Raw genomic sequence first — 19,598 nt, 5'->3', positions numbered from 1 at the left:
CCTTTAATCCCAGCACTCAGGAGGCAGAGGCAGGTGGATCTTTGTGAGTTCGAGGCCAGCCTGGTCTACACAGTGAGTTCCAGGACACCTGGGGCTACAGAGAGACTAAAAAAAAAAAAAAAAAAAAAAAAAAAAAAAAAAGATATAAAAAGTGAGAGGGGATGAGAGAACTGGTGAAGGGAGGGTCGCTGCACTGCCACAGAAACCAGGCCCCGCATGCTTCGACTGCTAGGGTGACGGGAATAAACGCTGTCTGTACCCAACTCTGCCGCTGGCCTTGTCTCTTCTCTGCCTTCTGCCCTTTCTTGCTTACAAAGAATGTTCATTCCTCAAGGTCACTGGTATCTCCATAGGCTCTTGCTAAAATGTGAAACGTTCTGTGATTCTCAAGCTCTGTGAGACACCAGAGGAAGGAAAAGGAAAAACCCCGAGCAGTGAGACTTACAACGGGAGCAAAGGGGGTGGACGGCACAGTTTAACAACGTAAGAGCAGGGAGCCTTGTTCACTCTCAACTGTGCCACGTGTGTAATTTGGATTCAACTCTTGTTCACAGAAGAGTAATGAGAAAGACAGAGAGGGGAGAGAGAAGAGAGAGAGAGACAGAGAGAGACACAGAGAGAGACAGAGACAGAGAGAGACACAGAGAGACAGACAGAGAGACACAGAGAGACAGAGAGAGAGACAGACAGAGAGAGACAGAGAGAGACAGAGACAGAGAGAGACACAGAGAGACAGAGAGACAGAGAGAGAGACAGACAGAGAGAGACAGAGACAGAGAGAGACAGAGCCCCATTTGGCCTGGAACTCCCTATGTAGACCAGGCTGGCCTCCAGCTCATGGAGATCTGTCTGCCTCTGCTTCCCAGGTGCTGGGATTAAAGCCATGTGCCATCATACCCAGGTCTCCCAACCTATTTTATTTTTAATTTTCATTTATTACTTTTATTTTATATGTGTGAGTGTAATGCCTGTGTGTATGTAAATGAACCTGTGTTGTGCAATGCCCATGGAGGGCAATGGAGTCAGATCCCCTGGAACTGGAGCCACAGACAGTTAGCCACCATATGGGTGCTGGGGATCAAACCCAGGTCCTCTGCAAGAGTAGCCAGCCCTCTCAACAACTGAGACATCCCCCTAGCCCCTCCCAACCTTTTTTATCCCAAAGAATGGGGCCTTTCTCAGAGTCTGGCTAGTTCTGTGCTAGCCCAGTCCTACAATGTGCCCTTACTACCCCCAACTCTGGGACAGAGCTATGGTAGGAGGATGATGCTCCAGTGTAGAGGGTTAGGGCTGTTCTACTGTGTCTGCCTCTCCTCTAGTCTCTAAATGCTCACAGAGGTATCTCTTCTCTCTGGAGGTGCAGGAGGCAGTTCCAGGGCCCCCTACTCTGTCCACCACCAGGGCTTTGGTGCAAGGTGGATGACTGAGGACTAACCACATCATCAACAAACCACAGAAGCCACTCACAGGTTTGAAACAGACTTTAATTGGCTTTAGTCTCCATAACTTTCTATCCATGCCTGGGCTCTAGGGTTCCCGGCCTCATCCCTCCAGTTTGAGGGTTCAGACGGGGCAGAGGATGTGCAAGCGGATGCTAGGTCTCCCGCACCAGGTGGGGAATCTCTCTGGCAAGGGGCCCCAGGGGCTGGTGCCTCTCCCAGCCATAAGCACGCAGAGGGTCACAATGCGTGTTCTTTTCAATGGGGAATGCCAGGCCTTGCTCCTCACTACCCAGGGGCTGTGGTCTGCAGGCGAGTGGACACTAGCCTCCAAGTCACTGCATTAGGGGTGAAGAACCCGGGCCTGGCATGGGTGCCGACAGCGAGGAATGATCAAACAGTGGGTTGCGCACCTCCATCTCCCCAGTCTGTGAAGGCAATCGGTCAAGCACTAAGCAGTGAGGCCTGAGGAGTGGGATGAGGAGACGCTCTAGCATCCCTGGGGTACTCACCGGGGCCAGGCCTGGGCACTCATACACGGTGAAGTCCCCGTCTTCATTCTCCTCATCGGAGGAGGCTGACTCCAGCTCTTTGGGAGGCTCCTTATGCCTGGTGGGGGTAAGATCGCTGGTTCCACTGTGCACTCTCCAAGTGCCAGGGGCCCAGATGAGGGGTAGGCACTCAATATAATATTGTTCTGAGTGGGGAACTGCGAGCTGGGGTGGGGTTGGGGTGGGGTGACGGGCCTGGAGGTAAGAGGTTTCAGGCAGGTGGGGAAGGGAGGCCAGTGAGGCATGGGGCCTGAGAACAAGTACAGGTAGAGAGGTGTGGCTGCACAGCAGATATGGTGGCAGCACCAGGGTGGGGCGCCCTCACCGCTCCAGGCACAGCATCTGTTGCCTCTGGTGCTGGTAGTGGTACATTTCAGCACTATGAGCCAGCCGCTGGTCCCCAGGCTGTGGAGGAAGGAAAGGGTCAAACCCCGCAGGCGAGTGCAGGCTGGGGACACAAGATGAGGGTGGAATTACGCACTGAGATTCGCGGTGTGGTAGGTAAGGTGGGCGCCTTAGCTGTGGTATAGTCGGCTTTCTGTGTCAGGCGGATCTCTCGCTGTAGCCTGCAGAGGTTGGCGTTGGAGTTGGGGTGTGGTTTGGAGCTAAGGCTCAGACACCAAGTCTCTCCCCCACCCTCCTATCTGCCAGAGGCTCACCTGCACCAGCAGAGGGCTGCCACTGCGAGGGCAGCGGTGCCGGCCATGCAGAATGCCAGGATCAGCACTGTGGGAGGGAGGGCAATGGCAAGGGGCGGCCTGGGGAAGGCCCTGAGCCTGCCACCCCACCAAGCTTTGTCCCCAGGACCTACCAAGGGTGAGGCCATTTCCACGCCCTCCCCGGGGCTCCAGCGGGGCCATGTGCACAGGCCCAGATGATACAGGGGAGCCCAAGGAGGCACGGGGTGTGGGTGGGGAAGCGCCACGCATAGAGGGGAGGCCTGGCTCCAGTGCTTGACCCCACTCTGAGACTCCCAGGGTGGCTGCTGAGAGAAAAGCAGGCTGTCAGCAGGACCCCGCCTTGTTCAGAAGTGCAGGATCAGGGCGGTGAGCAGGGCTCTCACCAGGCTCCAGGAGCTTCTGCCTGGTCTCAGGCAAAGGCCTTGCTGTGAGTCTTGAGTGCCCAGCCTCGTTCTCCTTCAGTGCCAGTTCCTGAGCCAGGAAGTCGATCTCCTCTTCCAGTCTGGGCTGGGGCAGGCCCTCCCCTGGGGAGGGTGAGGTCCATCAGATAGAGAGGCCCCAGGTCCTTAAACAACACCTATAGCAGGCAGTCTTCTGAGATGGAGGAACCCATCCAAACCTGCTTTAGGGGTTGCCATAGTAACAACTTAGATAGCTTCCTGTGAGCCCCAGCAGTTCCCAGAAAAAGCAGAGGTGGGGGGGTGATGTACAGAGAGAGGGAAGGGCTAGGAGAATGTACAGAGACCCACAAGCAGGGAAGGGAATGGAGTACCTGGCTAGTGTCACAAAGGGGTGGGCAGAGCACTTGGGACCACAGTCCCTCCTCTGGCCGACCCCCAGGCACCTTTTCTGCCCAAGAGGATCGAGTAACTCCACAAGGAGTAGGGAGAGACCAAAGCATGCCCAAACATCCAGGCTATTCCCTAGTGGAGAGGTCACCTGTAGGAGTGGGCAGGTGGCCGGCTAAACGTTGATTGGTTCACACTGTGTACTTCAGTCCAGAAATAAGCTCCCATGTGGGCACCCCACAGCAGTCCTGCTTGGCCTTTCTCAGTGCCCCCTCTTTGCCACCTCCTCCCAGGAAGCCTACATGGCTACATCCCCAGCACTTCTCTGAGGTAAAGCCCTCATCACACCTGAAGGAACATCCAGACTGATAGCTGCCACTAGCACAGGGCTGATACTTCCAAACATGCTGTGTGGAGTACACAGGGAGAGTGAGCGAGGCGGCAGAGCAGGTTGCCCGGAGACTGCAAAAGGGGACACCTGGAAGGGTTTTGGGCAGACCTAGCAGGGTCCAAGACGGAGCACTTTGACCTCTCCTCCCCCCCACCCCCTTGCCCTAGGGGGATTTAAATGCCCTAGGCCTCAGCTTAGCTCCAGGCACTAGGCCAGTACCATCTTGAAAGGATGAAGAGACTACTATTCCCAGAGTGTCAAGAGAGCCAGTCCCCTGGCCTTGGACTTGAACACCCCACCAAGCTCAGGGGATCTGGTGGCCACTTTCCCAAAGCTATAGGGTCCTTCATGGTACAGGCCCACAGGGCAGGGCAGTGAGGGAGGGAAGCCATCTCGCTCACCCACCCATCCACTACCCCTGTATCTGTACTCCGGCATACCGGGAGACCGATGCATCCTGGGCACACAGAGCCCTTGCTGGTCCTCCTGGAAGGGCTGAAGGCAGGGCCCACAGGCATGTGCACCCGGTGGGCACTTTGCCCGCCTCTTCAGGGCACAGTCCAGGCTCCCAGGACAGGTGGCTGCATCTGAGGAGGAAGCAGAGGGCAGGGCTAGTTACAACCCAAGGCTGGAAACCCCTCCCCCAACGGAGCTGGCCAGGCCTGGCTCCGGCCATTGTTCTGGGCAGGCCCTTCCTCTGCACTGCCAAGTCTCAGAACCAGGAAACAAACAGTCCCCGAGTCTTATGGGAACTACCCTGCCCCACCCACTCCCCAGAGTCCAGCTTCCAGGCCTGACCCCTGCCCTCAAAGGAAAACGGACCCTAACTGTCCAGCTAGTCCTCCAGGGCAGGGTTGTTCAGCCCTCTAAGCTATCTTCTGACCTCTTTGTGGCACAGACTGAGCTGGGACCTTTCATCCAGATTGCTTCTGAGGATAGGACTCAGGTCCCTCCTCTCTTTGGCTAAGAAAAGGATGCTGAATAGACATCTCCTAAACATCAGGGTTTCCTCCCTAGACCCTATCACACCACCCTACAACTCTAGATAGAACCTGGAAGGTCACGGAACACATGCTCAGTCTGGAAGACAATGGCTCTCCCTGCCCAGTCTCTGGCTTGTTCCCAAGGCAGAGAAGCCAGTGGGGCTGGGGAGACCTAAGAGGGAGTTGGCTGGACCCAGTCTGAGAACTGAAAGACCTGGGCTGAGCAGTGTTGGGAACACCAGGCTAGGGCATAGTTCTCAGTCACATTTTCATATCCTTTGGGGCCCAGATCATGATGTTCTAGTTATACATGGCAATTAGCCCCATTTTGATGCTAAAAGATGGGGCAGTGGCCCCTTCTGTGCCTCAATTTCCCCTGTAGGACGCACAAGTTCAGTTGATTCAAAGCTAAGGAATGTTTCCAACTTGGGACCCTGGGCTCTATCTCAGCAAGCCAGCAGAGCCAAGGGAATGCCTAGTAAGACCATCAACCTTGCCTGGTGGGTATCTCTGGCAAAGTGGATCCTTCAGCTTATCAGCCCAGTCACCACTCCACACTGTAGGAAATGCCACTAGGGCCCAGAGGGGTGTGGACAGCATGTCCTTCTCCAGACTTTGGCTAGCCTGGCTCGGTTTCCTTGGTAATCTGACACTAAGTCTTCTGCAGCCCTAGGAGACACAGTGTGGCTCCAGGCCAGACATCTTCTATCTTCCACAGGATGGGTTAGCAGCCTCTAGTATCAGTGAGCTGGGCTCTGGGTTTAGGCTTAAATATTAAGCCTGTGCCAGAAGGCTTGCCTGGACCCCACCCACCAGCTGGGCATCAGGGAGCCTGGCAGTCTCTGCTTCTGGTGCTGATAATGTAGTTAAGCCCAGAGAAGGCCTCCTAGCCCTCAGCCTACTGGTGCCTCACCATAGTGCAGGAGGATATGCTTGCTGCCTGTTTAGTCTTGAGTAGAAAGACTCTCTTCAGTCTAGAGGTCCCAGGAACAATGGCACTCCACCCACATTGGGCTACTGGCCCCTCCTGGGTATTGGGTGTGGGAAGATGCTTAGGGAGGGGTCATGCCAGGTCTCTGTGTGCAGCTGCAGTGGCCAGTGAGCTGAGGCCAGCATCAGCTCAAGGGGTTCAGTACTGCCCATGTAGTGCCCAGGCTCTCAGCAGGTGGCTTCTGCCATCTCTAGCAAGGCCTACTCTGGCCCTCCACTCTCCTCAGAACCTCTTCCAGTCATGCCAACCTCCTGTCTAGGGTTGCTTTCTCAAGAGGAGGCCTGCCTGCTCTTAAGGCCACACATCCAGAATAAGATCTCTCAGGATGGCATCCCTGTTGTGCCACATACCAGTCACCTCTGTCTGTTTCTTCATCTGTAAGATGGATGAAAAGTATCTCCCCTACAGGGCTGCCAGGAGAACTCAGTGAACATATGGGCACCCTCTCCCACTTCACCCCCTCAAGGGAGATGTACTGTGGGTTCTGCAGCCTCAGGACCCATCTGTCAAGTAGGGTCTCCCAGAACTGGGCTCATCATCAATCTGAGTAGTCAACCCACAGACCTCAGTTCAGAAGACAGGGTGGCAGGTGCCCTCCAAGGCAGGGGATGGGGGCAACTTCACCCCACTAAGTTAGAACAAGACCCTAGCAGACCTAGAGCCTCCAGACTCCACCACGGGAGGCAAAGCAAAGCCTGTATGGGACAACGCGGACAGGAGCAGCTAGGCAGGCAGGCAGGCAGGCACCCGGAGCAGCCCCAGAGACACAGAAACAGAGACACACAGAATCCCCAAGGAGGGACCCCCGGAGCCAGATGACCACAGGAGCGCAAAAGACCTCGAGTCTGGCTCGGCGTTCGCCTCCGGGGACCCGAGAGAAGACTCGTCCAGCCGGGCCTTCGGCGGGCCTGGCTTGTTTACCCACCCCGGGCGAGGCGGGGCGCGCGGCAGACAAGGACGCGTGGCCTACGGGCCCGGGAGCGGCCAGGGCGGCGGCGTGGAGGGCGAGGGCGACGCCGCGCACCGCACTCCGCGCCCGGGAAGCCCGGCCCCGGGGCACCCCGCAGCCTGCGCCCGGAGCGCTCGCTCACCCGGGCGGCTGGCGGTGGCCCGGTTCAGGGCCGCTCCGAGGATGAGGCCTGAGAGCAGCAGCCGCAGCAGCCGCAGGTGCCGCGAGGAGGGCGGAGGGACCGGCGTCGCCATGCTTCAGCGCCGCCGCCGGAGCAGCATGGCACCTCGCGGCCCGGGACTCGGGACCGGCTCCGGGAAGCGCGACTGGAGAAGCCGGGAAGCAGGAGGAGGCGGAGAAGGAAGAGGAAAAGAGGAGGCGGCGGCGGCGTTGACGCTGCGGCAAAGGATCCGGGATGGAGGAGCGGCGGCGAGCGGCGCTCACGTCGTGCGCCTGCGCGCTCCACCTGCGGGGGCGGGACGTGGCTCTAGACAGAGCCCTCTCCCTCTTCTTCCCGTTGGGGTCCCCTTCTTCCCGCGTCAGAGTGCCTCGGCGCCTCCAGCCTCCTCCTCGCTCCCCCAGAAATCTGGCTTGGCACTGGCTCACAGTCCCAGGATGGCCCCTTCCTCTCCGCGGTTGGACTGCCAAACCCTCACCCCTTAGACTAGGGAAACACACTGTTAAACAAAGGATAAACGGGTGCACAGGGATGCACCGGCTGAGCCCAAAGAACGCACCCGGGCTTTCGAAGACACGGATAAACGCAAACAGCCGGCTCACAACTAGACCGCCCCTGACGCCAGTCAGGCTGGTTCCCGAGTGAGGCCACCAGGGGGCAAAAGTGACCGGACTTTGCCGCTGACGCTCAGCTGGGAGCTGTCCAAGGTGGTCATGGTCCCAGGTGCTGGCCTTCAGCTCCCTGGAAGTCACCCAACATGGAGCATCTGTGGTGCCCTGGCTTGCCTCTCTCCCACCTGCAAGCTCCTGAGGGAACACCCCATCCCACCCAGAGACTTCCCTCTGACTAAATCAAGAGAACAAGGTTGAGGGTGGGTTTGGTAGTGCACACCTTTAATTCCAGCACTCGGGAGGCAGAGGCAGGTGTCTCTGTATTTGAGGCCGGCCTGGTCTACATAGCAAGTTCCAGACCAGCCAGAGCTACATAGTGAGACCCTGTATAATAAAAATAAAAAGAACAGGCAGAGTATGGTGTGCACTAAGGAGGGGAGGCAGAGGCAGGTGGATCTCTGTCAGTTCGAGACCAGCCTGGTCTATGTAGTGAGTTCCAGGCCAGCTGGGGCTACAGGGAGACCCTGTTTCAGAAAAAATAAAAAAAGTCTCAAAGACTGGCAGAAAGGAGGGAGGGAGGGAGGGAATGTGTAGAACAAAGGACCACCAACAACGACCCCAAACCTCAAGGCGGGGGGGGGGGGTCAGGGGGCAGAGACCACACCTTTCCACTTAGAGAACACAGAACTTGCACCGTGGGCTCCAGGTGCCACCGGTCCTGCATGGCTGCTGACACTGTAGGTGTCTCTGCAGTTGCAAAGAACTCAGGGCCCAGCCCCAAGTCCTACCCAGGTCACCAACGACATGGACCTGGGGTTTGTTGGGGCTCTGCCAGGCAGAGAAGACTCAAAGACTCAGAGACTCCCCCAGGCCAGTGTAAGAGGAGTGCCTTCATGGTCTTGGATCTGGTCCAGAAAGCAAGGAAGCTGGAAAGTCAGTGCTTTGTCTTGGGACCTGGGATAGGTCTGAATGGCAGACATAGCTGGGGGGAGGGAGGAAAGGCCACAACAGAGATCTCCCCGTGAATGAATACATCACTGCTCTAGGAAAAGCCTTTTATTACAAAATGTTTACAAGTAGGCACTGAACTGATGGGCTGATTCCATGACTGTAGGTTCTGGAGGCTTGCTCACTAAAGACCCCAACTATAGACAGAAAAGTTCTCAGGGCCCGTGGAGGTCAGAACAAAGGCCCCTTTCACAGGAGACCTCACCCTGAGTCACAGGCCGAGGGATCTGACACCCAGGGACGAAAGAGAGAAGGAAGCATTGAGAACCTGGGGCTGGAGACAGCTTCATGGACTTGGGAGACCTGGAGGGGGAGGCAGAGCTGACTGGTGGGGTCTGCAGGGGTGACTGAGGGTGGATATCTGAATGTTGGTTCCCAGGCCACCTCGGGGCAGAGGTGCTATGGATGGGAGTGGGGTGGAGTGGAGGGTAAGGGATACTGTGGAGGTGGGAGAGGATTCTCTGCAACTTTATAGAGCACCTGAGGACTTGGCAGAGCGCACCTGGCGCAGTAGCAAGACCAGCGCGGCCAGGAGCAGGACAGCAAAGAGCAGGAGGAGCACAACCCAGGAGCTGAAGTGAGAGCCCTTGCGGAACCCCGGCTGGTCAGCAGGGATCAAGTTGGTCAAGTTCAGCATGTAGCCCAACGCCCAGCCAACTGCGGTGCCTTCAGCCTGTTTGGGGGGTAGGGGGGTATCAGCTCTCTGAGATGCTCCACCCCTGAGCTCTGGTCCCACACATGGCTCACCTTTTTTTGGAAGGCCACACCACTGAAGGAGCGTTCATCGAAGCCATAACCACGGCTCAGTAGCTGCTGCACAAACATGGCTACAGCACAATAGTCAGCCAGGCGGGTCTGCTGCCTCGGTGCTTGGGCTTGCAGCTAAGGAAGAGGGTAAGACCGCGTTGGATTGAGGACCATAGGGAGTGACGGTAAACCCAGTACTGTGCCCTCCCCACAATGCAGGCCAAGGGAGGCACATGGCCAGAAATACGCAGGAAGACTGAGTCCAAGCCACGCTTCCCTGGGATGAACCATGAGACTACTGGGATGCTATGCATCCTCCCCCGAAGCCCCCAAGCCTGCACTGGTGCTTGGAAAGCCAGATGCAGGGGGCAGCATGGATGGCCACGAAACAGAGGGCAGCAGTGTCTGGCCATAGTCACAGGAACAGACGTCCAGACTGGAGTGTGGCTCTCTGGCCTCCTGGCCTCTGAGACCCTCGGGGTGACTGAGACTAGCATAGGGCCTATTTCTCCAGGAATCTCAGCCTCCACATACTCCAGGTGCCTAGACCCCTCTATCCTTCCTTCCCTGGAGCTAGTGCTCAGCCAGTGGCAGCAGCCAGCAACAGGGCATCATCTTCAACTCCTCACAGCACACCCCAAGCCCTGCTGAGTCTCTCTTGAGTATTCCTTTCCCACTGGTGGGTCATTCTCCTCCACAATCTGTTGCAGACTCATGCCTCTCTGTCCCTGTCTGCTCTGAGCTCGCCGCTGCTACAGAGCCTTTGCAATACCTGTTCCACCTATCCTCCAGATCTTGGTTGTAGGACGGGGCCTCCAAGAAGACCACTGAAATTCTAGTTTACCCAGTCCCAAACTCCCGACTTCAGCCTGACCATTTCTTTAGACTATGGCAGTCAGCATTCTGAAAGGCTTGTGTCCCTCTCTGTGTAGAGCAAATGCATGACTGGAAGGTGTGAGACCAGTTGGCCAAGCCTTCCTGCACAGCCCTGGAGAAGGTGGGAAACAGACCTCACCTCTGCCCAGGTCTGGTTGCAGATGAACTCTGTGGCTGTCTCCAGTTGTTGCAGGGTTGCCACAGGGAGCCCCATCACCGTCCTCAGGAAGTCCACAGTGTAGTAGAAAGCAGAGAAGCCCTGCCGGGGGTGGCACTGTCACACCATCACCAGACCCCGGACATGTAGGGCCACCTGCCCCCACTTCCACCTGCCTAGACTCACGAAGAAGTTCCCAGTCACAGGAGGCTGGAAGACTCCATTAAAGGAACATCGGGAAAAGGGGCAGGATGAGAAATTGAAGAGCCCAGACACTAGGCCACGGCAGAGGGAGGGGTTGCTGGTCCCTGACAGGCTGACATGAGCACTGCTGTTGAACATCTGGGGCCGCTGGGCTGCAGTGCACGGTGACCGGAAGACCTCCTGTAACAGCACTTGCGTGGAATAGCCCTTTGGCCAGCAGGGGTGGAATCCATGGGTCTAGAGGGTTAACCAGAGTACACGTAGAATTCCCCCATTCTAGCCACTGTCTCCCACCCCACCCCAGAGGAACAGCATGATGAACTGTGTTCATAAACAATCCAAGGCTAACCATTACCTGCTAAACAAACTCCAACCCTCCCAGTCAGGCATCCAAGGCCCCGTGAGATGACCACTGGCCCTCTTTTCTCTCGGCTCCCATTCCTGCACCTTTCTTTTGCTGAGTTCCTCCCCCCATACTCAAGCTGAGGAAAGCCCAGCTGGAGAAGCCCTGGGAAGATGCTCTGGAGGAAGTCGGGGGCTTCAAAGGGAGGTCAACAAAGAAGCCTGACCCACTGTGGGCCTCAGCTCTGTGTGCATCCCTGCATAGGAGGTTAGTCTGAAGTGCCTTACTATCTCCGCTCTGGGGCCTTTGGTCCCTTCTCCCTCCCTTCCTCCAGGAGGCAACAGTACATTAGGATGGTTGAGGGTGAAGAGGCACCTGGAGCGTTCTGGCCAGCAGCCTCTGGAGGACCTGGTCTCGCCCATAGCAGAGGAAGCTGTGGGTGTAGACACGGTAGTGTTGGCCATAGAGTCGCAGGTGGACCTCAGTTGCTGGATCCTCAGATGGGCTGGTTGTCTCAAAGGTGATCTGTGTGGAGGCACCCCCCAGGTCCATGGCCCCCAGGGTTCCCTTCCTTGGCCGGATCCACCGGCCCACCCAGCCGTACTGCGGAAAGTAGAGGTTGGATCAGCCAGTGGACAGGTAAGGCATGCAGGACCCCAGACTCTGGCCAGCTGTGGGGCCCACCTTGATGAAGTTCTCCAGCAGGTAGTTTGCAGTTACCCAGCCAAACACCCCTTCGTCCTGTCCAGAGAGGATGCGTGCACCACGGAAATCAAAGGGGTACTGCATGAGGGTCTGTGTCACTGCCTCTAGCACTCTGGTAGTGGCCTCTGGACTGGTCAGGCTGTGGAGTGGGGAGGAGGACTCTGAGAGAGCGCCTCCCCAGATGGCCATGATCCTACTATCAGGCATTGCTGAGGGCCTACAGGGGGAGGGTTTCTCATGCTGTTGAAGAGCTGTGCAGGCCTCCGGGCCAAGTCAAGGTATAGGTACTCACTTGAGTAGGCGCATGCCTGCTGTGGCTCCCAGGTAGAGCGGTGTGTTGGCATGTTTGTCTTTTGGCACATCCCGAAGAGCCTGTTCAAGGCATTTGACCAGACTCTGGCCTGCCCTAGAAGGATCATCTGCATAGCTGGAGATGCCCCCACCTAGAAGAGAGAGGAGATGGCCCAGGCTTAGCAGATAGTTCACAGGTTACTATGGGCCAGTAAGGCTGGGGTTTTGAGCTCCCACCCAGCTTAGACATACAAAAGGGTTCAGGTACCACAGAGTCTCTGAGGCTGCCGCTTACCTGGTGGGTGTGGGCACAGGTGCAAGGACAAAGACTTGGGCATTGTCAGCCCAACCCATCCTTCACTGGACCTGCCAGAATATGCTCCCAGATCCTTAGAGCTATGCTTGCTCCATCTACAGTATAGAGGCCTGTACTGGGCCACTAACCCCCTGAGCATTCCACCTGCTCTCTGGGGCTTCTGTTTCAGGACACAAAGTGCCCACAAGCCCCTCCCAGCCCCAGTAAACCCAGCTTCTCTTTCTGGACTCTCGCCTGAAGTGAGCCCCGCCCAGCTCCAAACAGAAGGCCATGACTACTTGAGCCTGCCAGGCTAAGGCAGAACAGGGTTCCCAAGATCCTGCTGGGACTGGGTGTTGAGGTTGGGGGTACACCTGATGCTCACCCTGAACATCGCAGGAGCTGTGCTGACCCACAATGCCTGTGTCGTTCTCCTTGTCTGCTGGCCATTTGTAGACAAACATGGATGTGTGTGAAGAGCCAGCATCCAGAACAATGCCATACTGGGGGTGGGGGTAGGAAGTCAGCCTGAGGAATCTTGGGACTCCCTTTAGCTCTCTACTCCCACCCTGTTATGTGGTGAGCTACATGTTATACCTAAGGCCAAAGGCAACCACGGTGACACAGCTTGTATGAAAAGAGAGTAACCAGGAGCTCCTGGAGTGATCTCCCCTCATTACCTGACACCAGCATGTCAAGTACTAGAAAGTAGCCTTCCTGAAGAGGGCAACTGAGGGGCTGTGCCAGGCACAGGATCCCAGGACCACGTCTGGAACTTTGTCCTGGGGGTACAAAGTCCTCAGTCCAGGGCAGTGTAAGCCCAGTAGCTACTCTTCCTTTCCCCATCATTCTGCCTGTATCTGCTCTGACCTCAGCCCAACCTGTGGATGTGCACTCCTAAGGGCCCCTGGGAAAGAAGGGGGCTGGGACTGAGTGGAGGCCTCCAAGCCATGCCCCACTCCCTGGGCCCAAAAGCCAGGGACAAGGAGAAGTTGGTTCTGCTGAGCTGAAAGGGGCCTTCTTTGCAGGCTAGGGAACTTGGGCACCCAGTTTACAAGTGGCCCTTTCCAAAATCTGCACCAGGGGCCTGGGCTCCAGCTGGGGGAGCCTGGCTGGAAACCAGCCTGGGGCAAGTGCCAGTTCCAGCCTGGGAAAGGGCTGCTCCAGTCCTCCCCCACACCAAGGAACTCCTTCAGAACTAGGGAGGTTTGTTGGTCCCAACTACTTCACACCCCCCCACACACACACACACATCCCCTGTCCTGCAGGGCCACAGAGCTCTCCTTCCCATCCTGGGCCCATGAGGCTTGTATGTCCAGTTCACACACATACTCAGCACAAGTCCAATAAAAAACTAAAGGAATGGCCTCTGAGGTGCGGGGTGGGGGTGGGGGTGGGGGGTGGCAGAGATCCCTTCTAGCAGCTCCAATCCCTTTAGTGCCAGCAAAGCCCCTGCTCCTCTTTCAAGGGCAGCATTCCGTCGCCCTGTCCCGACATGGGTCAGAGAGGGTTCCGTGGACCCCAGTGTCCGTTTCTCCCTATCTGGGGAGATGCTTTTCTAACGAAGCACTCCTGGGTGGTCACTCAGGGAAGAGGAGGCGGCTCGGGGTGTCTGCTCCCCCCCCATCAGATCGCGCTGGGCTAAGGGGAGCCGGGAACCACCCGAAGGGACCTGGAAGACCGCTCCCCCTCTGCGCCGACCGGCTCTGCAGCGGCCGGGGAGTTCCCGCTACTTTGTCCTCCAACCCCGGGGCGCCCGGAAGCGCCGCGGTCACCCGCGGAACGCAGTGGGACCAGCGGGGGACCTGGGACCGGGCCAGAGGCGCAGCGTGGGCGGGCCGGGGTCGCCGCGCACTCCTAGCTTCCCCGCCCGGCCCGGCCCCCGCCAGCTGCTCCCCAGGACCGCGCCCGGCCGGCCGGCTAGTGCACCTTGAGGGCGGGCGGCTCCCGGACGTCGCGGGTCGGGACGCACAGCAGCAGAAGGCCGGCGAGGCCCAGCGCAGCCAGCAGCAGCGGCAGCAGCAGCGGCACCAACTTTCCGGCCATGGAGCGTACGCTTGAGGAACTCGGCGGAGACCCGGGGCCGCAGGCGGCGGGGAGGCCGGGGCGGCGGGGCCCACGGGGAGGAGGGAGGCCGGGCGGGGCCCCACCCACCCCGGGGAGCGCCCTAAGCCAGCCCCGCCCCCTCCGCAGACGCAGGTGACTGGAGCTGCCCGGGTGACTCAGCCCCTCCACCCACAGGCGTGCTGGCCGGGCGCCCCTCGGCTGCCATCCGCTCCCCTCTTTCCTGCCCAGCCAGCATAGCGAACACCCAGCCCTGTGATGGGGAGTCGTGGGGGCGGGATACCTGGCCTGGGGGCCGGGCTGGGCTAGCTCAAACGCAGCCTTGTTGGGAGAGTCCTGGATCCCTTCAGCCAGATTGGTCCAGGGAAAGGCAGCCTGGCCTCCTTGCCAGAAGGACTAAATTTCAGCTACCGGGTCGTGGCTGGAGGCTCAGGAGGGAGCAGGGGCTCAGCACCCTCCAGCCTTTGGGGCTGGAAGGAGCTGCAGTGACAACTCCCAAGGCTGGTGAGCACCACGTGGCTCCTGGGTACACTACCTGCAGGGACCAGCCCGGTGACTGAGAAGGGCTAGGATGGCCTGCCATCAGACCAAGCCCAGAGACTAAAAGGACTGTGAGGGCAGCTAGGCCCCCAGCCCTGCGTTTCAGCCCAGGACCTTCACCTTTTCTTCTGCCCTCTTTGCCTGGGAAAGAGGCCTAGACCGAGGCATGCTGCCAGAGGTTTCCAGAAGGGAACAGAAGGATCCTTTACACATAGGCCTCATCCTAGAGGAAAAGGAGATTACAGAGCAAGCTTGGGCTGTGAAGAGCCAGAATGCACTGACTCCATTTGGCTAGCTTTTCCAGTTGCTACCCCCCCCCCAAGCTATAGATTAAGCAAGCCCTAAACATATAAAAGCCTTATAAACATATAAAAGCCTTATAAGGGATGAACAAAAACTTCTGGCCCTAAGGATATCAGTCAGCACATGCCAATGCCCTGAAGACAGCCCCATCAATCAAAACTTCCCCCGTACTCAGGATATGGGGCCATCCAATTATTCTAAAAGATGCTTGGTGCACGTGGGTTTGTATAAAGTTCTTCAATAAAAGCCCCTGCCTGCTATTGTTTGGGGCTGGACGCTATCTTTGGCTTGTGCAGTCCATGCCTGGCTAGCCACTAATTTGGTTACTTTATACTTTAAATTTCTGAATAAAAAAATTTTTTTTGTCTTTTTGAAGCAGGGTCTCCCTGTAGCCCCAGCTGTCCTGGAACTCACTATGTAGACCAGACTGGCCTTGAACTCAGAGATCCGCCTGCCTCTGCCTCCCAAGTGCTGGGACTGCAGACGTGCGCCACCACATCCAGCTCTGAATAAAATTTATATGCATTTTTCCTTCGTGTCTGTGGGAATTATTCCCGACTCTCGGACCCTAATATTTGGGGGCTTGTCTGGGATCAGGAACAGAGACCACCGCCCCCAGACTCACAGGAGCGTGCCACCGGAGCAGGCCTTGATAAGTCCTGCCTGCTCTCTCTCTCTCTCTCTCTCTCTCTCTCTCTCTTGCTTTTTGGTAGTCCAGACATCCTGGGGCTCAGTGGAGATCAGCAGACATGCTATTGATGTCAGAGCCATAGGAGAATGGGGGACGCCCCAACTCCTCCTCTGATGGGGGGGTCATGCTCCAGCCTGATGTGGAATCCAGGCGGGACCAGCCCAGAGTCTTGGCCCAGCCTGACGTGGAATCTGGGCAGGCCAGACACAAGATTGGTCGAGTCTGACATGGAATCCAGGCTGGCCAAATCTTTTTGGAAAAGGGACAGGGGCAGCCTTCTCAGCTGACTCTGCACACTGCGAGATTTTCATTTCCCCCTCTAGGTGTTAATGTTCAGATAGCCCTGCCCCCTCACCAACACCACCGTTTGGCCAACACAGCAGGCTTCCCCTTTGATCTCTAAAGAGAACAGGTTTTAACAGTCCCGCTCTCCCACTTCCCCCCCCCCCGCCCAACTTTAAAAAGAATACATCTTGTGCCAAAACCCGGTTCTTGCTTCAGGGGGCCTGCCTGGACTTCTCCAGTGCCACTAACTTGTCTTTCAGCCATTTGCCTTCAAGGTGCAAAGGGAACAGACACTCTGTGATGACTAGACCTATGAAGCAGATAAGAATTTTCTGTACTCCAGGGCCAAAACCTTACAAGTGACAAGCTACTACCAACACATAGTTACAACAATGAGTGGTTAAAAGGGATAGCCTACTTGGATGGGAGACTTGAGATCCAGACCCCACTGGTCCCAATCGCTACCCGTTTCTGTGTTGTGAGTCTAAGCCTGTTTTTCTCTGGAACAGAGTATTTCCCTCTCTGACGCTCAGTTGCTGTCTGCTTGCTTTTGTCCCTGCCACATCGTTCCCTGGGCACCTTCTACTTACAATGTCAGGGGTAGACTAAAAAGAAGAGTATTATGATGTTGTCTCTTTGCATTTTCTTTTAGGTTCCATTGTTTTCTGTGTTTCTTATCCCCAGGTCATGGGTACTTAATCCAAGATCATGTATAATAAATTATAAAATGTTTGTTCCAATCCAGACTGACAGCCCTCTTCAAAGGAATTCACCATGCGAGTTAACAGTCTTACCTTAGTTTAAAAGTAAAATATGGATAAACAATTTTAAAAACTTTTAGGCTAAAGAAGAACAAATGCCTTTTTGTATTAATTATATTGGTAAATTTTCACGTGCTGTTTGAGCTCACTGAGATGCTGACTCCGGAGTTGGGATTGGCCCTCCCACTTCAGACTCAAGCCTATTACCTCAAGATATTCATTCTCCAAAGACTTCCTCAGACTCAGGCTGGCCCCCTGACCCTGTGACAAGAAAAGGAGAACAATAAAACAGCCTAAGAGCAAAGGAGTTGTAAACTGTTACAACAGAGGGTATTACTGTCTATAGTAAAAGTAGTTAATGGAGTTCTCTATTTGGTCACTAACACAGACTAATGTAAAATGTATGGTAAATACAAAGATAAATTTAACTACTTAATAAACAACAGGATAGACTTTTTTAAGAAAAGAGATCTTCTGCCTAGAATTCCTCAGTAACTAAAACATCAGTTTTCCTTAACTGATTCTGCTAAAAGCTGCAAATATCAACTTGATAATGCTTAAATATGTACGAGTTGTTCCTTTTCACCTCGTCAGTGTGTATGGCTTTGTCCAACACAGCCATTTTGAGATGAGATTCTCATATATATACACATCTGTATGTATATGTATATATATATGTATATATATGGATGGATGGATGTATATGTAAAGTACTGCTGGCTTTTAAGAGTTTCTTTCATATACATCTGATCAAAAAAATTCATCAAGGTAATAGGCCTTGGTTTTGAAACTGGTTTGTTGTGAAATTGTGTCTAACCACAGTATTTATTGAATGAGACTGTTATGAATGTATAGATTTATATTTAATACTAATAAAACAAATAATTTACTAGATATCAAATTGACTTGTAAGTTCTCTTGTAAACTGAAATTGTTAAATTACAACATGGTTCCTACTAAAAAAATAAATCAACTTTTAAGGAATGATTGCTTCTGCTCCAGGTTGCAATTTATCTCTATGTTTAGATAATGTTTTATATAGAATAAACATTTTCCAAGTCTATGTAAAACATCTCTAAACCTTTAAAGGAGACTTGGTTGTTTAAAACCTGCTCAAGGCTTACAAGGGCATCTCAAAGTTTATACAGTATAATAATATATTTAAGATTATTAAAATTATTAAATTTTAATAATTCAAAAGAATTGATTATGCTGGAGGTTATAAACATCAATTCGATAATGTTTGACTGGATACCAATTGCTTTTTTTCCACCTAATGCAAGGTTTTGATAGATCACTCTCTAAACTACATAAGGTAGAAGATTTACCTGAAAACTTATAAAAACATGGGTAATATTAACTTATTACATTATTTTATGTATATAATCTAGATTCCATGTTCTTTTAATAACATCCTACACACTACTTTCTTCTGAGTCAAACAACTACCATCGTCATGACTTCAGCTGTGTCCACTAACACAAGATCATCACAGTTGGACTTGTGGACTTAAGTATCTAATTAAAGGAGGAGGGGTAATCAGGGTCATTGACCCTCACCTGAGTATCCAGTTGCTCTTCCCAGCCAACTGTATGTAATTTGGCCCTAATCATACATGGTCTCTTGGGTTTGGAGAAGACTAAAGTGTATTATCTGGGAAAGGCTAGGAAGAGAAGGCTTGATCCATGCTGGGTTAAGGCTTTCCAGTGTAAATACTCTCAGGTCACTCATATACCCCAGCGCCCCCTCAGTCATCTCTGTAACTAATCTCAATAAATTTATTGGTTCCTCAGAAAAACTTTAATGTAATCAAACATTGGTTTGATACTACAACCTAAAAAGGGGAAAAACATTGCTTAATATCCCCAGAAAAGAATTCTCACAACAGATGGAAAATTTATTTGTTAATGCTATTATGTCTCATGGTTATTAAAAAAGAGAATGGTAAGATAAAAGATGTCAGATGTTAAAAGGATATGGGAATAGAGATATTTTCCAAAATAGAAAAAATGAGACAGCCTAAGCAATTGATGAGGGTCTGCGTAGGTTTGCAATGATGTATAAAGGCTGAGACGAAAATACACATAATCTTAAAATTTCTAAAGTCATAGTTTAGTCAACTGGTTTAAGTAACAAAATATATGTCTAGTCAAGCTTTATCTGAGAACATTTGGTTTTTGCCCAAGCTTTATTTACATAGCACGTGGTAATTAAAAGTACCAGACTGGTTGAACTAACCTTCTTGGACGTTTAACAGCCATGCTTTGAGGCCTATACTAATCTGGTGAGAGGGACTTAAAGGACAGCTTTTGCTCCTTGCCCTCCAAGACCAAATTCCAGGGGACTATGGAGCATCTCTCGAAATGTCCTGTAACTTTGGTGAGTCACCTGTCCTTCTGTTCAGGGAGGCCATGGAGACCCCAATTGGACCTGAACCAGTATCCAGTCTCACAAAGAGGAGGGTCAACACAGAGGAAGCATTTCCTCCATGCTTCCAAGCAAAGCCCAGTCACAGTCAAGCAGGACCTTTGACTTATCTTCACATGGATGGAACTGGTAAAAGAAAGGAGCCAGGGGCTCCTCCCAAGCCCATGTGACCCATAAGGAACAGATCCTCCAACGACCTGAAGAGTAAAAATAAATTGGTTTCTTTGGGCCAACTATATGGTTTTAAACACTCTAAAGAAAAGTATTACCAAAGATTAAAGTGATCAGTATATTTCTTTAAGAGTTCAAGGGATTACACTTCCCAGACATTAGGCTCTAA

At 53.9% G+C, this 19,598-nt stretch overlaps 2 protein-coding genes across 6 annotated transcripts; both read right to left on the bottom strand.

Moving 5' to 3' along the window:
- Positions 1-1,466: 1,466 nt before the first annotated feature.
- On the bottom strand, positions 1,467-7,201 carry Npdc1 (neural proliferation, differentiation and control 1). 5 transcript variants are annotated; one of them, XM_008841893.3, is made up of 10 exons: positions 6,915-7,201; positions 4,290-4,436; positions 3,807-3,920; positions 3,054-3,194; positions 2,802-2,975; positions 2,650-2,716; positions 2,472-2,556; positions 2,316-2,395; positions 1,952-2,048; positions 1,467-1,867 (listed from the first exon to the last, which is right to left on the bottom strand). In XM_008841893.3, exons 1-10 carry the CDS (start codon positions 7,024-7,026, stop codon positions 1,775-1,777), a joined length of 1,110 nt encoding a protein of 369 aa, XP_008840115.1. In that variant the 5' UTR covers positions 7,027-7,201; the 3' UTR covers positions 1,467-1,774. The 5 variants fall into 5 exon arrangements, with proteins under 5 accessions (XP_008840115.1, XP_008840116.1, XP_008840119.1 ...); XM_008841894.3 differs by having other exon boundaries at positions 2,802-2,972; XM_008841897.3 differs by having other exon boundaries at positions 3,807-3,936; positions 6,915-7,046.
- Positions 7,202-8,602: 1,401 nt separating this feature from the next.
- On the bottom strand, positions 8,603-14,293 carry Entpd2 (ectonucleoside triphosphate diphosphohydrolase 2). The gene is made up of 9 exons (XM_008841892.2): positions 14,117-14,293; positions 12,573-12,690; positions 11,894-12,044; positions 11,581-11,740; positions 11,272-11,499; positions 10,536-10,790; positions 10,332-10,451; positions 9,317-9,451; positions 8,603-9,242 (listed from the first exon to the last, which is right to left on the bottom strand). Exons 1-9 carry the CDS (start codon positions 14,231-14,233, stop codon positions 9,039-9,041), a joined length of 1,488 nt encoding a protein of 495 aa, XP_008840114.1. The 5' UTR covers positions 14,234-14,293; the 3' UTR covers positions 8,603-9,038.
- Positions 14,294-19,598: the final 5,305 nt, after the last annotated feature.

Source organism: Nannospalax galili, unplaced genomic scaffold (genome assembly GCF_000622305.1).
Source record: "Nannospalax galili isolate Female #2095 unplaced genomic scaffold, S.galili_v1.0 scaffold1421, whole genome shotgun sequence".
In the NCBI taxonomy this organism is placed as follows: domain Eukaryota; kingdom Metazoa; phylum Chordata; class Mammalia; order Rodentia; family Spalacidae; genus Nannospalax; species Nannospalax galili.
This window is presented reverse-complemented; position numbering and strand designations above follow the sequence as displayed.